Here is a 24326-nt window from a genome sequence, read left to right as displayed (position 1 = left end):
CGGCGTCTGAATGAAAAGGGACTGTATGGTAGGAGACCCAGAAAGACCCCACTTCTTACCCCGAGACATAAAAAAGCCAGGCTGGAGTTTGCCAAATCTTACCTGAAAAAGTCTAAATCGTTTTGGAAGAATGTTCTCTGGTCAGATGAGACAAAAGTAGAGTTTTTTGGGCAAAGGCATCAACATAGAGTTTACAGGAGAAAAAAGAGGCATTCAAAGAAAAGAACACGGTCCCTAAAGTCAAACATGGCGGAGGTTCCCTGATGTTTTGGGGTTGCTTTGCTGCCTCTGGCACTGGACTGCTTGACCGTGTGCATGGCATTATGAAGTCTGAAGACTACCAGCAAATTTTGCAGCATAATGTAGGGCCCAGTGTGAGAAAGCTGGGTCTCCCTCAGAGGTCATGGGTCTTCCAGCAGGACAATGACCCAAAACACACTTCAAAAAGCACTAGAAAATGGTTTGAGAGAAAGCACTGGAGACTTCTAAGGTTGCCAGCAATGAGTCCAGACCTGAATCCCATAGAACACCTGTGGAGAGATCTAAAAATGGCAGTTTGGAGACGCAGCCTTCAAATATCAGGGACCTGGAGCAGTTTGCCAAAGAAGAATGGTCTAAAATTCCAGCAGAGCATTGAAAGAAACTCATTGATGGTTACTGGAAGTGGTTGGTCAGTTATTTTGGCTAAAGGTTGTGCAATCAAGTATTAGGCTGAGGGTGCCAATACTTTTGTCTGGCCCATTTTTGGAGTTTTGTGTGAAATGATCAATGTTTTTCTTTTTGCTTCATTCTCTTTTGTGTTTTTTCATTTAAGACAAATTAAATGAAGATAATACCAAAGAATTTGTGTTTGCAATCATTTTCAGGAAGAAACTGAGTATTATCTGACGGAATTGCAGGGGTGTCAATACTTTTGGCCACAACTGTACCACTTACAGGGTGCTGCAGTTTTGATTGAAAACTGTTTTTTCTGGTGAAGATCTACGAGTTGAGCTCTGTATAACCCTGCCCAGACCACTAATTGACAGCTTTCATCTAAATTGTAGGCAGAAAGTTGTCAGTCAGTGGTGGGGGCGTGGTTGGACTGTGTGGAAGCAAGTCAAGTATTCCACTACTGATGATGATCTGCTGATAAAAATGATTTGATCAAAACTACAGCAAGCAGCCCTGTAAGTGATACATTACTGGAATCATGATCTCTGCCTCTACATTATCCTGCTATCAGCTTAAAGGGTTATTCCTTTTTTCAAGATTCTATCCCAATATGTAGTAGGTGTAATAATAATAATATTAGCAAATACCTCCAATTAGAACTGTAGTATAGTTTTGCGGATTTGTTGTGTCTTTTTCCTCATATGCAGGCATTGCAGGACCTTAGATATCCATGGTTACGACCACTAACAACTAGCTAACTGTCACTATGTCAGTGGTCGTAACCATGGATGCCTAAGGTCCTGCAATGCCTGCAATTGTGGAAACACACATAGAGAATCAGAAGAACTATACTGCATTTCTAATTGGAGGTGTTTGCTACTATTACTATTATTAGACCTACTACATGTTTGGATAGGATCTTGGAGATGGGAATACCCCTTTAAGGTAGCTTCGCTTTAAGTGAACTGTCAGCGTTTTTGAATTATTAATCGTGAATTGGTAGCATTCACCAGAAAGGTGACAAATATGAGCCAATGCCAGGATAGGATTTTTTGAGTTAGAAGAATTTGAATTCCTTGTCTGTAAGCACATATGAAATGCGGAGATGATAATGAAATGTTCGTAAAATTCATTTCTAGTATAAACATGCTCAATGAGCAAATGACAAAATGAGAAAACTCTTGTTGGCCGGATCTTTCATGCGGGCAGAAAAATAGTTGGTGAGAGGCACAATATCTCCTGCTGCAGACAACAGCGAATATGAGGGAGAGCGAATGACCATGGAAATGACTTGTTGAGAATTCATCTTTTATCACTTTATATAAATGACCTCTTCCAGGCTCTGGGGAGGATGGTGCCTGGAGATAACTCTGCCTCCGGAGATTATTTTAAATTGATCTTAGAATAAAAATAATGTTAGAAAAAATGTACCTGTGCTTTTGCATTATCAGACCATGTTCCTGCACGGTCAGACACGGCCATTACACAGTACACAGCAGGGACACATTTATAAGATTCTCAGTACAGGAACATTTTTTTACTTTAACAACTTATTATTCCGAGATCTAATGATTACAGTGTGCATCATTTGTGGGAAAACTTCCTATATCATCATTTACCGTCAGTGTTAGGTAACAGTGACACACAGCAGTGCTACGGCTCTATACTGCAGCAGCCTTGTGCCGCTTTTCACTGCTCCCCTTTATATTTGCTTAATGTTTCAACAAAAAGGATGGTTCACCTGCAAAACCACAGATCATTAATAGAGGCTGTGCAGTCTTGCAGATTAAACCCTATCCAATAAAGTGATAACTCAGGGGAGTAATGAGAAGATCACAGTGACGCAGGGTTTTTGTGATTTTCCCTCACAGCACAGCCCATGTGTGTGAATGCAGACATAAGGGAATGCTTGTGGAATGAAGCATTTCATTAGATTGAGTAGCAGTTAGATTGGATGGCCTAGGACCATTAATGAGTATCCAACTATATACAAGTTGATTGGTCCTTGTTTAGGATGATTTCACACATCTGTGCTTCATTGTTGGATTATGGACTGGCTGTGGGTCATAGAATCGTAGAGTTGGAAGGGACCTCCTGGGCCATCTAGTCCAACCCCCTGCTCAAAGCAGGCTTTGCTAAATCATCCCAGTCAGATGTCTGTCCAACCTCTGTTTGAAGACTTCCATTGAAGGAGAACTCGCCACTTCTCGTGGCAGCTTGTTCCACTCATTGATCACTCTAACTGTCAAAAAGTTTTTTCTAATATCTAATCTGTGTCTCCTCCCATTCAGTTTCATCCCATGGCTTCTAGTCTTTCCTTGTGCAAATGAGAATAAAGTTGATCCTTCTACAATGTGACAGCCCTTTAGATATTTGTAGACAGCTATTAAGTCTCCTCTCAGTCTTCTCTCTTCTCTTTTGCAAACTAAACAATCCCAAATCCTGCAACCTTTCCTCATAAGACAGGGATTACAGACCGGTCACCATTCTGGTCGCTCTTTTCTGAACTTTCTCCAGTTTGTTGATGTCTTTTTTAAAATGTGGTGCCCAAAACTGGACACAATATTCCAGATGAGGTCTGACCAAAGAGGAGTAGAGGGAAATAATGACTTCACATGATCTAGACTGTATGCTTCTGTTAATACATCCTAGAATTGCATTTGCCTTTTTTGCTGCTGCATCACACTATTGACTCATATTCAGTCTGTGATCAATTAGTATATCCAAGTCTTTTTCACATGTGCTGTTGCTTAGCCCTATTCCTCCCATTCTGTATATGCTATTTTCATTTTTATTGCCCAGATGTAGTACTTTGCATTTTTCCCTGTTAAAAACCATTCTGTTAGTTGCTGCCCACTTCTCCAGTTTATTTATATCTTTTTGAATCCTCTCTCTCTTCTCTAGTATTAGCTATCCCTCCTAGCTTTGTGTCATCAGCAAATTTAATCAGTTTACCCTCAATTCCTTCATCTAAATCGTTGATAAAGATGTTGAACAATACAGGGCCCAGGACAGAGCCCTGTGGTACCCCACTTGAGACATTCTTCCAACTGGATGTGCAGCCTTTTACGACCACTTTTTGGGTCCGATCACTAAGCCAGTTATGAATCCACCTAACAGTTGCCTTGTCCCTGCCATACTTAGTCACTTCTTCAATAAAGATTGTATGAGATACTTTGTCAAATGCTTTGCTTCTCACCCAAACTTAACATCCTTAACATATATTGCCTAGAAAGCTGTCATTATGGCCAGGAGACCTGCGGCCAGTCTATAAATTATTGCTGCCCATAATCAGACCATGAAATGTGGTGGATGTGTAAAACTGGTCTTACTGGCCTGTTTACACAAGTTGACCAATAAAGGTGGGAGTAGAACCATCGTGATCCTGTATGGACCAGTATGATCATAACATCAGCAGCGCATCCTCTGGATCTTTTATTCCACCAAAAAAAATCATAGGTAATCACGTGACAAACAAGAATTATGTTAGTTCGTTGGGTGATCGCTGTCATGTTTATACGGGCTGAAAAGTGGCCATGAGAATTCTTGCAACTGTTTGTTCGCTGATTTTCAACCAGTCTAAATGCATATTTTAAAACTCAATATTTCCTAGTCCATAAGAAAGGAATATTTGAATTGAAAACTCACAGATGAGACATTAATTTACTTTATCTTTGATGTATTTCTCAAAACAGGTAAAAGATTTTGACAAATATTCCAGACACACTCTAATTGGTGAGACGAGGACTGCGCTGAAGGATCTAAAAGCTTCTGAAACTTTGGAATTCGATGAAGATTTGCAGGAGAAAACAAAGGTACAATAAAGAACTGTGTATACAGTATATGGTATGTGTATGTAGATATGTGTGAGTCTGTATACATATCTAATATATAAAGCTCAATGTGTGTGTGTGTGTTTATGTGTATGTGTGTATGTCCGGGATTGGCATCTGCTACAGCCACAAAATTTTGCACAGTCACACGTCTGGACCCCAAGAGCGCCATAGGCTATGTTGTGAGGCAAAATTTTAACCCCACGCGTTCCAATTCGCCAAACAATTTTGCCCCTAGGTACATAATGGGGGAAAAAGTGAAAGGAAAAGTGTTGGAGGCAAATTGACAATTGCCAGATGTGAACAAGGGGGACTTAGAGAATGAGAGCGATGGCGCCAAAGAGTATATGCCGTACAGTTGCTAAGGTGGGGCCCTGACATGGGATACTCACCACACACGGGGATATGAACAAACACACAAAATGTGCCACTTAATATGGTGGTAATGGTGGTTTCTGAAAGGAGCCACTCCTTGGCTGGGTCCTTCCCTGGAGGAAGATCTGGCTAGTCCCGTGTTTGAGACTCTTAAATGAGGCTCCACGGACTTTATTTGCATATTCATATTTCCCAGGGAGCAATGTACCTAGAATTTCACTGATTGAGCGCCTTTGCCGGCTGCCGCAGTGTTTTCTTTGACTGGTCTCCCTGAGGTCAGTGATTGTTTTGTGATGTTAATCCTGGACATACACACATACATATAAACATACACAAACACACACACACATTGAGCTATATATAATGACTGTATATTATGGCACTGTACAAAAGTTTTAGGTAGGTGTGAAAACAAATGCTACAAAGTAAGAATGCCCAGAAAAATGATTTTTATCAATTAGCAAAATGAATGAACAAAAATATATCTAAATCAACTCAATATTTGATGTGACCACCCTTTTGCCTTCAGAACAGCAAAAAGTCTTCTAGGTTCACTTACACGGTTTTTGAAGGAACTCTGCAGGTAGGTTTCTCCAAACATCTTGGAGCACAAACCACAGATCTTCGTGTAAATCCTTGAGTCTCTTCATAATCCCAGACGTACTGTGGGACCATATCATCACTTTAAGGACTCCTTGCTGTTCTTTTAAGCTGAAGATAGTTCATAATGACATTGGTTGCATTTTTGAGGTCACTGTTCTGCTGTCAAACAACAAGCTTGAAGCCAATCACATGGCTCTTATGCTGTCTATGGTGGAAATTCAAAAAAAACAATTTATTTGCAGCAGAACATTTATTTATATATATACACACACACACACACACACACTTTGGAACTATTTAATCAGACCTGCTGATTGTAACCTGAATGTGTTGTGCGTATAGCCTAGTAAAGGTTCCTATTCTATGCAAATTTTTTTTTTTAGAATGTACTTTCCCTTTAGATTAGCCACATTGGATAGTGCTATATGTGTATCAGCTACGATGTATATCTTTCGAGAAGTTAATGAATAACATTTTGTGCTGTTGATCTTTTGATTAGTTCTTGCTTCCTCAACCAGACATCATAAAGATATGAGAACATAAGCCATTTGTTAGAAAGTTGACTTTCTGACTGGCCCTGTCTGTCTTGTTATCAAGTGTCCGATTTTCACATTTGACTTTCACAGCGTTGCTTACTTACCAATTAGACCATAGACAACTAAATAAGTAAAACTACATATTCTTTTTAGGATGAATTCTTTTCTTAAATTGCATCTAAAGTTATGTTACATTTAAATTTAGGATCTTTGAAAGAACCGTGAGGGAATTTTGTTAGAAATATCCTTAGGGCTCAGACACTTGTCAGTTTTTGGTCAGTATTTCCCAGCAGTAAAGCTATAATTGAAAGACAGACACCTGTCCTGTGTTTTGGAGACGTTCCTGTTTTTTGAATACAAATACTGATGGGTTAATAAAACCTAAGACGCGTAAATGTGATAATGTTCACGTAGCATCTAATATTTTGTCCATTTTCCTGGGCTCGTTAGCCATTCATTTCTTTCTTACACTATCTCGTCATATTTTTCCCCAACATTTTAAAGAAAAATTTTCAGCCCGGAATCCCCTTTAATTTTGAGCTGCTGTGAAGATTGGGTTTGGCCACCACCAGTCCCAGTGAGCTGTTGAGACTATTGCAAAAGAATACTATAGTAGTAAGTAAAGTCCACACTGAAAGGGTTGACCAATGGTTGCAAATTTTCTTCAAAAAGCTCTGACTGGGTCAAATAGTTTAGTTTTTTTTTTTTGTTCCAATGCTGTCCAGTTCCCCACCAACTTCTACATTTTGCTGCAGCGATGATTTCCTGTCTTGGGGACATGTGACTGCTATAGCCAGTCATTGTGGGGAGTTCACAGAATCGGAATGGAAGCAGCAAGAAATCAATAAAGTTCTCGCTGCTTCTATTTTTTAATCCATTTTGAACATTTTGTAAAATATATATTTACTGGTACGACAATTCGTGCTATAATGCATGTAATAAATGGTCAGCTAAGGTCCACCAGAATGGTTTGTCACTAAAGCACATTTATTCTTCTTCTTTAGCTGCATTCTAATTTTGTGGTACACATCGCAGAACAATGAGAAATCTCATGACATTCTGAGCTTGGAGCTCATTTACACTGGCCAATTTCTTGGCTACAAACTTTCCTAGGAGTGCTCATCTCCTGATTATCAGCCTGTCTAAGGGTGCAATCAGAAGGCCATATTAATTGGACCGAGATTGGACCACAGTACAAGACTAGCCCGGCAGCTCTCCCGACCCAAACGTGGTAGCTATATAGAAATACATGAAACTGTCACGTTCGGATAGGGAGAGTCGCTTCCAGTACATGCACTGCAGTCCGATCTGGGTCCGATTTATATGGCTGTCTGACTGCACCATAAACATTTTTCCAATTCCTTGATGAATGAGCAAAACACTCGTTCTTTTGGGTGAAATAATTTTTCAACTTCCTTAAAAGTCACTGTTTTCGGCAGTGTATCATACTGTGTAAATATATGCTGCCGAGAACGTTATTCTGTGTGCATAGAATATTAATCAAATTATTATTCTGTGTGCCTAAATGTACGGTCGGCCTATCTTAGGGTGGGTTTCCGCTTGTCGATCTGTAGCTGTTAAATGACTGCCAATTGACTACACGTTAATGTGCACAGGACGATGTAGAAGTGAGAACAATTTTTTAAGCAAGCTTAAAATTCTTTTCACTCTATGAGCGCTTCTGTCATGACTCTGTTGTCGGGTGTCTCGGCACCAGGGGCTCCTTCCCTGTCCCTAGCTCTAGGTCGCCCTGCTTCCCAGATTACTTATGATGGTGATGATGCCGGGCCACGTACCTTGCCTTAGCTCCTGAATCTACCCTCAGTCTGTACCCTTCCCCCACTCGGGGAAGAGGGGAGTAGTAGTGTACCATAATACCCCAACCAGACTAACAAGATAATATGAACAGAGGTAGCGAAAAATATCAAATATACACATATAACAGAGGAATGCATCATGGAGTAGAGGCTGGGGTTAAACCAAACAAGTAGAAGAAAGGGAATTATCACACACTCAAAACCTGGTAACAGTCACAGATAAATCCACCATCATCCATACAGCATAAGCTACCTCTGACAATGAGTGCCAGCCAGGACCCGGTTTAGATAGGAGATGGGAATGGCTAACAGCGCACAGCTGAGAGCCTTAATGTAGGAAAGCCTCCATGAGCTCTCAACTGAGCAGATTAACCCCTGCACTGCTAAAAGAAACCTGCATGGTTTAATATGATGGTGAAGTGCTTCTAATCAGTGCAGGAGTACGAGAAATCAGACGCTGCGGTATTCTGGCTCTTCTTTATTGCGGTAAACCTATGACAGCTTCATTCCAGATAATTATACGGTATAAATGCAGCTTAAACAATGTATTCAACAACCACCAATAATCTTGGATGTAGCTAACTGGCAATCGTTTAATGGCCACAGGTCAACAAATGTAAACCCACCTTTTATTCTTACATCTCCGGCTTGTAATACAATATTGAAAGGTGTTTTTTTTTTCTTTGTCTCCAATTTTATTTTTTTTTAGCATCCTGCAGGGTAACAGACTAGGAAAGTAACTAGCATGATAAAGCACCTGATTCTGAGTTCACATACAATCATGGTGTGTACATAAATCCAAGACAAACAAGGTTCCAATAAGAATGTGGCCTTCAAGATACATCTGAATATTCAGATATTTAACACCTGGTTTTGTTTAGGAGTTGTCTTTCAAAGAGAAGAGACAATTGCTACTCAAAGTTCAGTTTTCTGGGACTTGCAGAGAAGATGAGATCTGATACTTGCCCCCTTCTAGATGTCCCCTGTTGCTGAGTCTTTCCCTGACAATGGGTATAAAAAATAGGTTGTGTACACAAGTCCTAAATTAATCTCATAGGGTTAGTCAAGTGATATGTAGATAGCAAGGAAGATTACCAAAGGTTCACCTTATGTGGACACAACGCCAATGATATACTCGTATTTGATTTGAGTGCAACCTGTATCTGTATCCGTTTACTCAGAAGACTTAGGGTATGTTTCCATGGTCCGGATTGCCGGCGCTTTGGACGCAGCGGAAAGCCCGCTCCGCCCAAAGCGCCGCTCCGTTTCTACACGCTGTGATTCCGCAAGTGTTCATTGAACCATACGGAATCACCAGATCATATCCATAGACTGTATTATTGCCAGGGCTGTGGAGTCGGTAAGCCAAACCTGCGACTCCGACTCCTCAATTTCCCTTACACCGACTCCCACATATATTGCTTATATTTAAGTGAAAAATGTATTGTTGTACAATGTGAACATCAGACATTAAATCATTTCTATGATCCAATAATCAAGATATTTAGATAGAACATAATATCTATTTATTGGAATATAACTTTAGAACACAAACTGTAATAAATTGTAAATATGTAATACACTGTATACATGTACACGGTACAGACGAAAGTTTGGACACACCTTCTCATTCAAAGAGTTTTCTTTTCATGACTATGAAAATTGTAGATTCACTCTGAAGGCATCAAAACAATGAATTAACACATGTGGAATTATATAATTAAAGTGTGAAACAACTGAAAATATGTCTTATATTCTAGATTCTCAAAGTAGCCACCTTTTGCTTTGATTACTGCTTTGCACGCTCTTGGCATTCTCTTGATGAGCTTCAAGTGGTAGTCACCAGATATGGTCTTCCAACAGTCTTGAACGAGTTCCCAGAGATGCTTAGCACTTGTTGGCCCTTTTGCCTTCACTCTGCGGTCCAGCTCACCCCAAACCATCTCGATTGGGTTCAGGTCTGGTGACTCTGGAGGCCAGGTCATCTAGCGTAGCACCCCATCACTCTCCTTCTTGGTCAAATAGCCCTTACACAGCCTGGAGGTGTGTTTGGGGGTCATTGTCCTGCTGGAAAATAAATGATGGTCCAACTAAACACAAACCGGATGGAATAGCATGCCGCTGCAAGATGCTGTGGCAGCCATGCTGGTTCAGTATGCCTTCAATTTTGAATAAATCCCCAAAAGTGTCACCAGCAAAGCACCCCCACACCATCACACCTCCTCCTCCATGCTTCACGGTGGGAACCAGGCATGTAGAGTCCATCCGTTCACCTTTTCTGCGTCGCACAAAGACATGGTGGTTGGAACCAAAGATCTCAAATTTGTACTCATCAGACCAAAGCACAGATTTCCACTGGTCTATTGTCCATTCCTTGTGTTCTCTAGCACAAACAAGTCTCTTCTGCTTGTGGCCTGTCCTTAGCAGTGGTTTCCTAGCAGCTATTTTACCATGAAGGCCTGCTGCACAAAGTCTCCTCTTAACAGTTGTAGAGATGTGTCTGCTGCTAGAACTCTGTGTGACATTGACCTGGTCTCTATTCTGAGCTGCTGTTAACCTGTGATTTCTGAGGCTGGTGACTCGGATGAACTTATCCTCTGCTGCAGAGGTTACTCTTGGTCTTCCTTTCCTGGGGCGGTCCTCATGTGAGCCAGTTTCTTTGTAGCGCTTGATGGTTTTGCCAATGCACTTGGGGACACTTTCAAAGTTTTCCCAATTTTTCGGACTGACAGACCTTCATTTCTTAAAGTATTGATGGCCACTCGTTTTTCTTTACTCAGCTGCTTTTTTCTTGCCATAATACAATTTCTAACAGTCTATTCAGTAGGACTATCAGCTGTGTATCCACCAGACTTCTGCACAACACAACTGATGGTCCCAACCCCATTTATAAGGCAAGAAATCCCACTTATTAAACCTGACAGGGCACACCTGTGAAGTGAAAACCATTTCCGGTGACTACCTCTTGAAGCTCATCAAGAGAATGCCAAGAGTGTGCAAAGCAGAAATCAAAGCAAAAGGTGGCTACTTTGAAGAACCTAGAATATAAGACATATTTTCAGTTGTTTCACACTTTTTTGTTAATTATATAATTCCACATGTGTTAATTCATAGTTTTGATGCCTTCAGAGTGAATCTACAATTTTCATAGTCATGAAAATAAAGAAAACGCTTTGATTGAGAAGGTGTGTCCAAACTTTTGGTCTGTACTGTGTGTAATATATATATATATATATATATACACACACACACACACACACACACACACACACACACACACACACACACACACACACTATGACTTATCTCAGCTAAGATAAAGCCTAGATCCTCTGGCTACATTCACACTATGGGCGTAGCCAGGATCAAACCTTGGGGGCAGAATCTCATACTGTTCCGCAGAATTTCATACTGCACACCTCAGCTGCTGCAGAACCTCATACTTCACACCCCTACACTTGAAAATAAAGCCTGCACCTTAAGAAGATGTGGTGATGAATGCAGTCTATTTATTCCAACTATCTGTTGATGTTACTGAAGACGAGCAATTCCTGTCCTGGGCGTCCTTTTGGGCAGCTATGAGGTGTACCTGACTGGTGCTAAAAAAAAAGGAGTGTTAGTCTGTGTGCTATCCGGCTTTCATTCTTTTTGGTACAGATATGATATGGATAGACAGATATGGATAAATGGATAGAGCAGATTTCTAATCTGCTTTTGCTATTGAAAACATTATCTATGAGCTCAAAAACCTTTCAGGTGATGCGGTTTTTTAAAAAGCTGATCTGCTTTTGCAACTGAAAAACGTATCCTCAAAAACGCAGGAAAAACGCTGTGTGTGAATGTAGCCTTAGATCAGGAATAGAACAGCCATTTATAGGACATTTCATAACTTTCCCAAATTCCTATGAAAAAATATTCAGCACATCCTGCATTGAATTACTGTACCCAATTTATTATATATTTTAGGAGTCGGAGTCGGTCCATTTTATACCGACTCCGACTCCACAGCCCTGATTATTACGTCTCCACAAGATAAATAGACATGCTGCGTTCTATAAAGATGCGACGCATGTTCGGATTCGTGGGTGTGTCACCCGCGTTTTAGTACGCATAGTGGAGATGGGATTTCTTAATCCCCTCCACTATGCTGTAACATCTGGACGCTGCGGATTAAACGCTGCAGCTGTAAGCAGCGTTCAATCTGCAGCTAATCCTGATGTAATCCGGACCGTGGAAACATACCCTTAACATTGCCAGTGAATAGTCCTTCAAACTAGGAGAGAGTGGACTGCCACCCCTATCAAACAGATATCTCTAGGGCACGGAATGTAGCAAAACCACAATGTAAGCAGTAAAAGAAAAATTCTCCCTTGGCTATGTCTCATGTTACTTGACTAGGAGTTTCATGAGCCCAGAAATTGACGGTGATATGAGATTTTGCCAAAAAATACTTTCTCTTCATCTTCATCCATTTTAGTTTTACTGGATTCCGCACCCTTGAGATGTCCATTTGATATTGGTGGTGGTCCATCCCTTCCTGTCTGAAATATAGTAATGCAATGAGTGACGATGATAGCATTTTGAACAAGGTTTTATGCCCTTGTCATTTTCAGCATTTACGTAGTAAAAATTATCAACGCACTTGCTAGATTGGAGCAAATCTTGGAAAAGTACAAGAAATGTATTTCAAATCTTACCATGGCAGGCAAATGGGGGTTCAGGAAGGACTTGACAAAGTCAATCAATAAGTTGAAATTCGTTCCTACTCTTTTGCGGCTCAGTAGGCTTTAGTTTATACAAAAGATGGTCAGATGTTGGCCTTGTGCATTTTCTGGCCTAATAAATGTGTATTTGCACATAATTTTTTTCAGGCATGCTTGCTTTAAACCTCCCTGAAAAACAGCCCAGAAAATACTCAAAGGACAACTTGCTGTTCATATGTTCAGTTTCTTGAACGTCTTGTAACCACTTAACATAACATAAGGCTGCATGAAGAAACATTTGGCAGCCTTTGTCCTAAAGAGACTCTGATGGTGGTTTTGTTTTCACAGCGGCTCCGCCATCTTTTTACTGTATCTTCCGTAAAAAGAATGGGAGGTTTCCAATCGAAGCTGCCCGAAGAATGAACATGTTACTACTTCTAAGCCCTCAAAGGTTTCCAAACCCTTAAGTGGCTAAAAGAGGTGACATAAGCCAGAACAAGCGCACAGCATTGCCGTTTTGACATTGCTGTGCATCATGTCCATTTTTTGCGGCACTTTTTCAGGTGGATTCTGGGTGGAATCCACCTAAAGACATTTTGTGCAGATATCTAAAAAGACACAGAAAAAAAATCACCAGCACTTCATGAAAATGTTTCCAATTTGAAAAATTGGGCTCCCTCACCTGGAAAAGAAGTTGTGTGCACATACCTTAATATCTCCAGGTCCTAAAAAATCGAAGCTAATGCCTTCACCACATTACCCCATTGATATATTTGACTGTTTGTGACCTGATCCCACTATTAATTTCCATTTTGTCAGACATAATGGAACCGGTGCCATGAAAAGAAATACACTTGTGTGTAAGCTGTTCAGGGGATATTCGAGCAAAAACCATGGGCATGATCCACAATTTTTCATTTCTCTCCATGTGACTGTCACACAGCCGCAACACATGCAGCTGCTGCGCCGAATCGGGACCGCTCCAGGTATCCGGGTTACCGATGCAGCTTCTTCGGTAAGCGCTATAGCTTGCCGAATAAGGAGGGAACGGATGATGTTCGCTCATCTCTACTCATTATCAGCTAGGGGGCGCCTTTGCCAGTAATATTTAAGGGATCCATAAAGGTGTCCACATGGTAAACTGTGCCTCATGTACTATTACAACAAGAAGAAGCTTCCCGCTATTGGACGTTGGAGGCGACTACAACTAAAAGAAGTTCGCTCAGAAAATGAATAAAATTGAAAATACTCTTGAAATGCTCTCTGTTCTTAAGAACGCAGGGATTTTGATCAATAGTTTACACATTGTTGCCTAGATTACTGCCTACCAATGCAGTCAGCGGTAGATGGTTTCTTAATCAATTGGTGAAACACTTACAAGCTCCTTGCAAAAGAGTTTAAGCGCTGCTCTGTAGATGACCTGATCATTGGATCTAGCCAACTTCAGTAACTTTGCGCTCCTCATTGGGTACAGCATTTCAGTTTCCACTTTGGGCTAGTGGAGCAACTATGCTGAAGGTCCCAAATGTCAATCATCAGGAGCGCACTGGCTACCAAAATGCTTAGTTACTGAAATAGCACAGAAAGAGGACTTAAAAATCCTCCAATAATAGAAAACAGCAAAAGAGCAAAAAGGTTTGCCCGTCCAGGCCTCCAGACAAATGCACATCAGGATGCAGTGGACCCATATAATTAAGATGGCAACACAGGTGCAAGAATACCGATGAAACAGCCGCTCGCAGCCTACCAATACATGGAGGGGGCGGCTGCCTGGTATGTTAATGCACAACAAAAAACTTGTATGCGGCACTGTTCACACTATGGCCATGCACAGCATCCAGGCCAGCCTAGTAGTGACACCCTTCTATTAGCTCAGGCGGGCTGCCCAGCGCTATCAAAATGCATGCCATGCGAACAGACACTGCAGTTTACAAGACCGAATACAAGTTTTTTATTGTGCATTAACATACCAGGCAGCCACCCCCTCCATGTATTGGTAGGCTGTGAGCGGATGTTTCATCGGTATTCTTGCACCTGTGTTGCTATCTTAATTATATGGGTCCACTGCATCCTGATGGTGCATTTGTCTGGAGGCCTGGACGGGTAAACATTTTTGCTCTTTTGCTGTTTTCCAAAATGCTTAGTTACCAAAATGTTTGAGATTCAAGGGCGAATTTTGCTCAATTTGTTGAAAAGTTTTGGACTGTAGAAAAATGACTTCCAATCCGTTATATTTAACTATGTTCCATTGTGTCATTTTTTTTTTTTGTTTTTACATCAGGACATCATCGGAGAGGCCCTAATCTCACTGAAGTGTCTTCCTACAGCACAGAAAATAGAAGTTGGGATATTAAAGTTTAAAACAAGCTCATCCAGCATTATTAAGGAGAGGGGTATGTATTTAATCAGTAGACCGAACTATGATACAATTTATTACATGGCGTTTCCAGGGTGTAAAGTATTGATCAGAATTATCATACTTTTCACTGTATCAGTCTGAGATTCTGGCCCCGATTCATTGATACTGGCATTTTGTCTACCAGTCTTAAAGAATTTGGTGAATTTTACTTCAGTGCGTCTTTCTTTAACAGGTATGGATCTCTTAACCCCTTTCTGACATCAGACGTACTATCCCATCCATGGGACCTGGGCCCCTATGCCCATGGACGGGATAGTACGTCTAGCGCGATCAGCGGTGCCCACATGGTGAGCGCCGCTGATCGCGGCCAGGTGTCAGCTGATTATCACAGCTGACACCCGGCACAATGTGTCAGGGGCGGTCACGGACCACCCCCGACACGTTAACCCCTTGCACACCGCGATCAAACATGATCACGGTGTACCGGGGGTTAAAGGGAAGCATCGGCAGGGAGGGGGCTCCCTCCGTGCTTCCCTGAGCCCCCCACGGCAGCGCAATGTGCAGCGCTGCTGCAGGGGTCTCCTTTCCTGCAGGCCCCCGAATCCAAGATGGCGACGGGGGCCTTCGGGGGCCTGTAGGGAGCTGGCTTCCTCAGTGCCTGCAAAGCGCAGGCATGAGGAAGTCTGCAGTAGTGCCTGTGACAGATCGCTGATCTGTCACAGTGATCTGTGATGTGACAGATCAGCGATCTGTCACAGGACAGTGATGTCCCACCTGGGACTATGTAATAAAGTTAAAAAAAAAAAAAGTGTTAAAATAATTTTAAAAAAAATCGCCAAATAAATTAGAAAAAAAAAAAAATATTCCCCCAATAAATCCATTTTTTGGAAATAAAATAAAACAAAACAATAAAAGTACATATATTTGGTATCGCCGCGTCCATAACGACCCGCCCTATAAAACTGTCCTATTAGTTAACCCCTTTAGCAAACCCCTTAAAAAATAAAAATAAAAAACGAAGCAAAAAATGATTTATCATACCGCCAAGCAAAAAGTGTAATAACGCGCGATCAAAAAGACACATATAAATATCCATGGTACCGCTGAAAACGTCATCTTGTCCCGCAAAAAACGAGCCGCCACACAGCATCATCAGCGAAAAAATAAAAAAGTTATAGCTCGCAGAATAAAACGATGCAAAAATAATTATTTTTTATAAAAAATAGTTTTCATTGCATAAAACCACCAAAACATAAAAAAATGACCTAAATGAGGTATTGCTGTAACCGTACTGACCCGAAGAATAAAACCGCTTTATCAATTTTACCGCACTCGGAACGGTGTAAACGCACCCCCCCCAAAAGAAATTCATGAAACGCTGGTTTTTGTTCATTCTGCGTCCCAAAAATCGGAATAAAAAGCGATCAAAAAATGTCACGTGCCCGAAAATGGTACCAATAAAAACGTCAACTCGTCCCGCAAAAAATAAGACCTCACATGACTCGGTGGGTCAAAATACGGAAAAATTATAGCTCTCAATATGTGGTGATGCAAAAACTATTTTTACAATAAAAAGCGTCTTTTAGCGTGTGACAGCTGCCAAATATAAAAACCGCCATAAATAGTAAATCAAACCCCCTGTTATCACCCCCTTAGTTAGGGAAAAATAATAAAATAAAAAAATGTATTTGTTTCCATTTTCCCATGAGGGTTAGGGCTAGGGTTAGGGCTGATATTAGGGTTAGGGGTGTGTTGGGGTTCGGGTTGGAGTTAGAATTGAGGGTTTCCACTGTTTGGGCACATCAGGGGCTCTCCAAATGCAACATGGCGTCTGATCTCAATTCCAGCCAATTCTGAGTTGAAAAAGTCAAATGGTGCTCCTTCCCTTCCAAGCTCTGCCATGCGCCCAAACAGTGTTTTACCCCCACACGTAGGGTATCAGCCTACTCAGGACAAATTGCAAAACAATTTTTGGGGTCCAATTTCTCCTGTTACCCTTAGGAAAATAAAAAATTGGGGGCAAAAATATCATTTTTGTGGAAAAAAATGATCTTTTTATTTTCACGTCCGAGCGTTATAAACTTCTGTGAAGCACTTGGGGGTTCAAAGTGCTCACCACACATCTAGATAAGTTCCGTGGGGGGTCTAGTGTCCAAAATGGGGTCACTTGTGGGGAGTTTCAATAGTTTAGGTACATCAGGGGCTCTCCAAACGCACATGACACCCGCAGACCAATCCATCAAAGCCTGCATTCCAAAATGTCACTACTTCCCTTCCGAGCCCCGACGTGTGCCCATACAGTAGTTTTCTCCCACATATGGGTTATAAACTTCTGTGAAGCACTGGGGGGTTCAAAGTGCTCACCACACATCTAGATAAGTTCCTTGGGGGGTCTAGTTTACAAAATGGTGTCATTTGTGGGGGTTTCCACTGTTTTGGTACATCAGGGGTTTTCCAATCGCGACATGGTGTCCGATCTCAATTCCAGCCAAAAACGTCAAATGGCGCTGCTTCCCTTCCGAGCTCTGCCATGCGCCCAAATAGTGGTTTACCCCCACATGTGGGGTATCAGCGTACTCAGGACAAATTGCACAATAACTTTTAGGGTCCTGTTACCCTTGGAAAATTAAGAATTGAGGGTTAAAAGATCATTTTTGTGGAAAAAATATGATTTTTTAATTGTACGGCTGTATGTTATAAACTTCTGTGAAGCCCTTGGGGGTTCAAAGTTCTCACCACACATCTAGATAAGTTCCTTGGGGGGGTCTAGTTTCAAAAATGGGGTCACTTGTAGGGGGTATCCACTGTTTAGGTACATCAGGGACTCTCCAAACGTGACATGGCGTCCGATCTGAATTCCAGCCAATTTTGCATTGAAAAAGTCAAACGGCGCTCCTTCCCTTCTGAGCTCTGCCATGCGCTGAAACAGTCGTTCCCCCCACATATCAGGTATCAGCGTACTCAGGACAAATTGCACAATAACTTTTGCAGTCCAATTTCTCCTGTTACCCTTGGTAAAATAAAAATAATTGAACCTGAAGTATTTTTTTTGTGAAAAAAAGTTAATGTTCATTTTTTTTTAAATATTCAAAAAAATTCCTCTGATGCACCTAAAGGGTTAATAAACTTCTTGAATGTGGTTTTGAGCACCTTAAGGGGGTGCAGTTTTTAGAATTGTGTCACTTTTGGGTATTTTCTATCGTATAGACCCCTCAAAGTGGCTTCAAATGTGATGTGGTCCGTAAAAATATAATGGTGTTGCAAAAATGAGAAATCGCTGGTCAACTTTTAACCCTTATAACTTCCTAACAAAAAAAAATTTTGGTTCCAAAATTGTGCTGATGTAAAGTAAACATGTGGGAAATGTTACTTATCAAGTTTTTTGTGTGCCGTATCTCTGTGATTTAAGGGCATAAAAATTCAAAGTTGGAAAATTGCGAAATTTTCAAAATTTTCGCCAAATTTCCATTTTTCTCAAATAAACGCAAGTTATTTGAATGAAATTTTACCACTATCATGAAGTACAATATGTCACGAGAAAACAATGTCAGAATCTCCCGGTCATGAACGTGCAAACCACCCTTGGGGGTGAAGGGGTTAAAGGATTTCAGCTGCCGTGCACCACCACCAAAAATGTACTTCAGTCAGAGGCTGTTGTATTTTCTGCCACCTTTTTTTGGATGCGTTATGACGGAATTGTACGGCCGGAATGCCCACACCCTGTCAGAACTCTGACAACTGTTTAAAAAAGTTTGTTGAGCTGGTCGGGAGTGGCGTAAAAATGCCAAAAGTCGCAAAATATTTGTGCAACTTTAGGTTTGTGATGTATCAAGCAGTTTTACATCAGAAAACTGGCAAAACCTGTTCAGTAAATTGGGGCCTATGTTTTCCCCTGCATTAGAGGTTGTATTTGAAACCTCTATTGGATTGTCTACACCAGCAAACAGAGTGCTCTCTAGAAGAAAACACATTTTTATGCAGAAATTGCCCAGTTTTAAAGGAATCAGTCAGCAGTAGTGTTGAGCATTCCGATACCGCAAGTATCGGGTATCGGCCGATACTTGCTGTATCGGAATTCCGATACCTACTTCCGATATTTTTTCAATATCGGAAGTCGGCATCGGAATCAGAAGTTCAAAGTTGATTGACAGCCGAAATGACGTCATCATGATGCGCGGTGTGTGCGCATCATGATGCGCCGTCATTTCGGGCCTTCCGGGGGTCTCTGCCGACCTGCCGGGGGGCTGTGTGGACTGCCCGGGGTCTGTACCGGCCTGCCGGGGGGCTGTGCCGGCCTGCCGGTGGTCTGTGCACCCTGTGGGGGTCTGTACCGGCCTGCCGGGGGGCTGTGCCGGCCTGCCGGTGGTCTGTGCACCCTGTGGGGGTCTGTACCGGCCTGCCGGGGGGCTGTGTGGACTGCCCGGGGTCTGTACCGGCCTGCCGGGGGGCTGTGCCGGCCTGCCGGTGGTCTGTGCACCCTGTGGGGGTCTGTACCGGCCTGCCGGGGGGCTGTGCCGGCCTGCCGGGGGGCTGTGCTGATGTCCGGGGGTCTGTGCAAGCATCGTCCGATGGGACTATAAGTCCCATCTGGCGATGCCTGCTACCATGACAGTGATTGACACATTAGCCAATGATGGGACAGTAGTAGTCCCATCATCCGGCTAATGTGTTAAATGTTAAAAAAAAAAAAAAAAATACTACATACATACTACATACATACTACATGCATGCTACATACATACTACATGCTACATACATACTACATATACACTACATGCATGCTACATACATACTACATGCTACATACATACCACATATATACTACATACATACTACATGCATGCTACATACATACTGCATGCTACATACATACTACATACATACTACATACATACCACATATATACTACATACATACTACATGCATGCTACATACATACTACATACATACTACATACATACCACATATATACTACATACATACTACATGCATGCTACATACATACTACATACATACTACATACATACTACATGCATGCTACATACATAACACATATAAACTACATGCATGCTACATACATAACACATATAAACTACATGCATGCTACATACATACTACATGCTACATACATACTACATACATACTACATACATACTACATGCTACATACATACTACATATATACTACATGCATGCTACATACATACTGCATGCTACATGCATGCTACATACATACTACATACATACTACATGCTACATACATACTACATATATACTACATGCATGCTACATACATACTACATGCTACATGCATGCTACATACATACTACATACATACTACATGCTACATACATACTACATATATACTACATGCATGCTACATACATACTGCATGCTACATGCATGCTACATACATACTACATACATACTACATGCTACATACATACCACATATACTGTATACTACATCAATACTACATACAATACATTCATACAATACATACATAGACATACAGTACATATAACATAGAGTAACATACTTACCAATACTTGTCACATTGTTCCCCGAAGCCATTGTCTTTTACGGAATAAATATTAACATAACAAACCACAAAAATACTCACCCACGATCCGAAGCAGTCCACGATTGTGTCCCACGACGATCTTGGGTAGAGAACGGCAGCATCAGCTGATGCTGCCGTTCTCTACGGGCTGCAGGAATCCAATGACGGAAGGTAGGTATCCTTCCGCACTGTATTCCTCCGCCACTTAAAAAAAAAAAAGTCCCTAGTCTCACTTTATGCAATTGCTGCGTGGGAAATTCCCACACAGCAATGGCATAAAGTGAGACTAGGGACTTTTTTTTTTTAAGTGGCGGAGGAATACAGTGCGGAAGGATACCTACCTTCCGTCATTGGATTCCTGCAGCCCGTAGAGAACGGCAGCATCAGCTGATGCTGCCGTTCTCTACCCAAGATCGTCGTGGGACACACTCGTGGACTGCTTCGGATCGTGGGTGAGTATTTTTGTGGTTTGTTATGTTAATATTTATTCCGTAAAAGACAATGGCTTCGGGGAACAATGTGACAAGTATTGGTAAGTATGTTACTCTATGTTATATGTACTGTATGTCTATGTATGTATTGTATGAATGTATTGTATGTAGTATGTATGTAGTATATATGTGGTATGTATGTAGCATGTATGTAGAATGTATGTAGCATGCATGTAGCATGCAGTATGTATGTAGCATGCATGTAGTATATATGTAGTATGTATGTGGTATGTATGTAGCATGTAGTATGTATGTAGCATGCATGTAGTATATATGTAGTATGTATGTAGCATGCAGTATGTATGTAGCATGCATGTAGTATATATGTAGTATGTATGTGGTATGTATGTAGCATGTAGTATGTATGTAGCATGCATGTAGTATATATGTAGTATGTATGTAGCATGTAGTATGTATGTAGCATGTATGTAGCATGCATGTAGTATATATGTAGTATGTATGTAGCATGTAGTATGTATGTAGTATGTATGTAGTATGTATGTGGTATGTAGTATGTATGTAGCATGCATGTAGTATATATGTGTTATGTATGTAGCATGTAGCATGCATGTAGCATGCATGTAGTATGTATGTAGTATGTATGTGGTATGTATGTAGCATGTAGCATGCATGTAGTATGTATGTAGTATATATGTGGTATGTATGTAGCATGTAGTATGTATGTAGCATGTAGTATGTATGTAGCATGCAGTATGTATGTAGCATGCAGTATGTATGTAGCATGCAGTATGTATGTAGCATATATGTAGTATGTATGTAGCATGTAGTATGTATGTAGCATGCATGTAGTATATATGTAGTATGAATGTAGCATATATGTAGTATGTATGTAGCATGTAGTATATATGTAGTATGCATGTTGCATGCATGTAGTATATATGTAGTATGTATGTTGCATGTAGTATATATGTAGTATGCATGTTGCATGCATGTAGTATATATGTAGTATGTATGTTGCATGTAGTATATATGTAGTATGAATGTAGCATGTATGTAGTATGTATGTAGCATGTATGTAGTATGCATGCTGTATGTATGTAGCATGTATGTAGCATGTAATTTTTTTATTTTTTTTTATTTATTTATTTTTTTTTACATTCAACACATTAGCCGGATGATGGGACTACTACTGTCCCATCATTGGCTAATGTGTCAATCACTGTCATGGTAGCAGGCATCGCCCGATGGGACTTGTAGTCCCATCGGACGATGCCTGCACAGACCCCCGAAGCTTGCACAGACCACCGGCAGGCCGGCACAGCCCCCCGGCAGGCCGGCACAGCCCACCGGAGCCTGCACAGACCACCAGCAGGCCGACACAGCCCCCCGGCAGGCCGGCACAGCCCACCGGAGCCTGCACAGCCCCCCGGCAGGCCGGCACAGCCCACCGGAGCCTGCACAGACCACCGGCAGGCCGGCACAGCCCCCCGGCAGGCCGGCACAGACCACCGGAGCCTGCACAGACCCCCTGGCAGGCCGGCACAGCCCCCCGAAAGGCCCGTACAGACCCCAGAGAGGCTGTACAAGGCAAAAACAGGGTTTTTCTTATTCCGATACCGGAAGTCCCATAGACTTGAATGGGACTTTCGGAATCGGCGATACCGATACTTTTTTTTTTTTAAGATCGGCCGATCCATTCCGATCCGATACTTTGAAGTATCGGACGGTATCGCTCAACTCTAGTCAGCAGATTTTTGCTTTGTAATCTGACAGCACCATGATGTAAGAGCAGCAGAGTATCTGATTACAGCGATGTGTCACTTACTGGGCTGTGTTTTGCTGTCATAATACAATAAGTGTTTTATCAACAGGAGATTATCATTACAGGACAACTGACCATGTGCCTCCTAGTCCAACCCTATCCCCTGCATTGCTATTTCTGTCATTGTACACAGAAAGCTGCCAATCAGTGGCAAAATGTCATTATTACATGCAAACATAATTCAAAAAATGATGGGACGCTGTGTAAAATGTAAAGAAATTAAGACTGCAATGATTTGGAAATTTCTTAGAGACATATTGTATTCACAGTAGAACATAGGACGCAAAACAGAAGTTGAATGTTAGACAATTTTCACTTTAAATTAGAAAAATGTAGCTCATTTAGAAATTGATGGGTGCAACACATAAAAAAAAAAAGGTGCGTTAGTAAAATGCTGGAAAAGTGGTATTAATGACAAGGAGCTGGATAGCCCATTTTCTACTAAGTCACATGACTATGCATAAAAAGACTGTGCTAAAGAGGCATAGTCTATATGGGTTTGTACAGTGTCAGACTGGGATGGCAAGGACCCATCAGTCACATTGACTCTGTGGGTCCACTGTTCAGCTGCATGCAAATATTACTTAACCTTCATCCTTGCTTCTATATAAAAAGTTGACAGTTTGTTGAATGATTGGTGATATACTAACCATGTCTGATGAATCAAATGTATTGGGCCAATTACTGCGCATGTTGAGAGGTAAGAGACTTTCTCCTGCACAGGGGCCCACCGTGGAATTCACCTGTCCTCCCGTGGGCCAGTCCGAGCTTGGGTTTGTATTATGCCATGTAACTTTTAAACTCGTTTTCTATCATCTCAATATTTTTTTTTGTCTTTCCTTTTTAGATGTGTATGCAAGAATAGATGTATTTAGCAATCAACATAAGCAAAAGCATCAGAAATCAAGTCTACGAGCAAAATCAAAAGTAACAGTGTTCAATGAGACTTTTCTTTTTAGTCTTCCTGACCCCGGTACAACACACTGCTTGATCCTTATCTCGCTGTATGAAACTTTATCCACTGGGAAGAAGCTTATTGGGCAAACTACACTGGGCAACCAAAAGACCAATTTAAAAGATCATCATTGGGATTTAATGATACATTCTCTACGTCAGCCAGTAGCTGAATGGCATCCTCTCTATATTTAATGCAATAAATCGGAAGACTGCTGTCCATTTCTGTTACTGTGAACTAGATTGTCAGCTTTGTGGACAAAGGTTATTCACATTTATGGAGAACCAATTAAAGAAGATTACAGAAAGTGGCAATATTAAACTAACAGGCAATAGAGTTACAATTGAAAAGCATGGTGTTACACTGATTAAATATATGGTGTATGTGAATTTTGTTATGCAACATAAGAATAAATGAATGTCGGCCATTAGTTATGACTACCTGTGCATCGCTAACTTCTAATATATGCACACCCTTGTCATGCAATGGTATGGTTTATCTTGGTCTCAGTTCAATACAGTATGTCAGAGGCAAATTAAATCCATAAAAACAACTCTAGACACTAGTAACACTTGATATAAATAGTCTGTATACATCGATCTCACATGAGAAGGGTATCCTGGCGACAAACACTCTTGGAAACTGTCATGTCCTC

At 41.3% G+C, this 24326-nt stretch overlaps 1 protein-coding gene across 12 annotated transcripts in view; it reads left to right on the top strand.

Moving 5' to 3' along the window:
* LOC141058255 (synaptotagmin-2-like) overlaps window positions 1–24101 on the top strand; it is a 140651-nt gene extending 116550 nt beyond the window's left edge. For all 12 annotated transcript variants that reach the window (XM_073554438.1, XM_073554428.1, XM_073554437.1 and 9 more), the window contains 3 exons: window positions 4350–4469; window positions 14803–14914; window positions 23564–24101. In XM_073554438.1, coding sequence (XP_073410539.1) covers window positions 4350–4469; window positions 14803–14914; window positions 23564–23865 — 534 coding nt within the window. In that variant the 3' untranslated portion in view covers window positions 23866–24101. The remainder of the gene's footprint in view (window positions 1–4349; window positions 4470–14802; window positions 14915–23563) is intronic.
* The last annotated feature ends 225 nt before the right edge of the window (window positions 24102–24326 follow it).

This window comes from Dendrobates tinctorius, unplaced genomic scaffold (genome assembly GCF_039654945.1).
Source record: "Dendrobates tinctorius isolate UK_male_01 unplaced genomic scaffold, ASM3965494v1 ptg000211l, whole genome shotgun sequence".
In the NCBI taxonomy this organism is placed as follows: Eukaryota; Metazoa; Chordata; class Amphibia; order Anura; family Dendrobatidae; genus Dendrobates; species Dendrobates tinctorius.
Note: the sequence above shows the minus strand (reverse complement) of the source record. Positions and strands in the feature narration are given on the sequence as shown.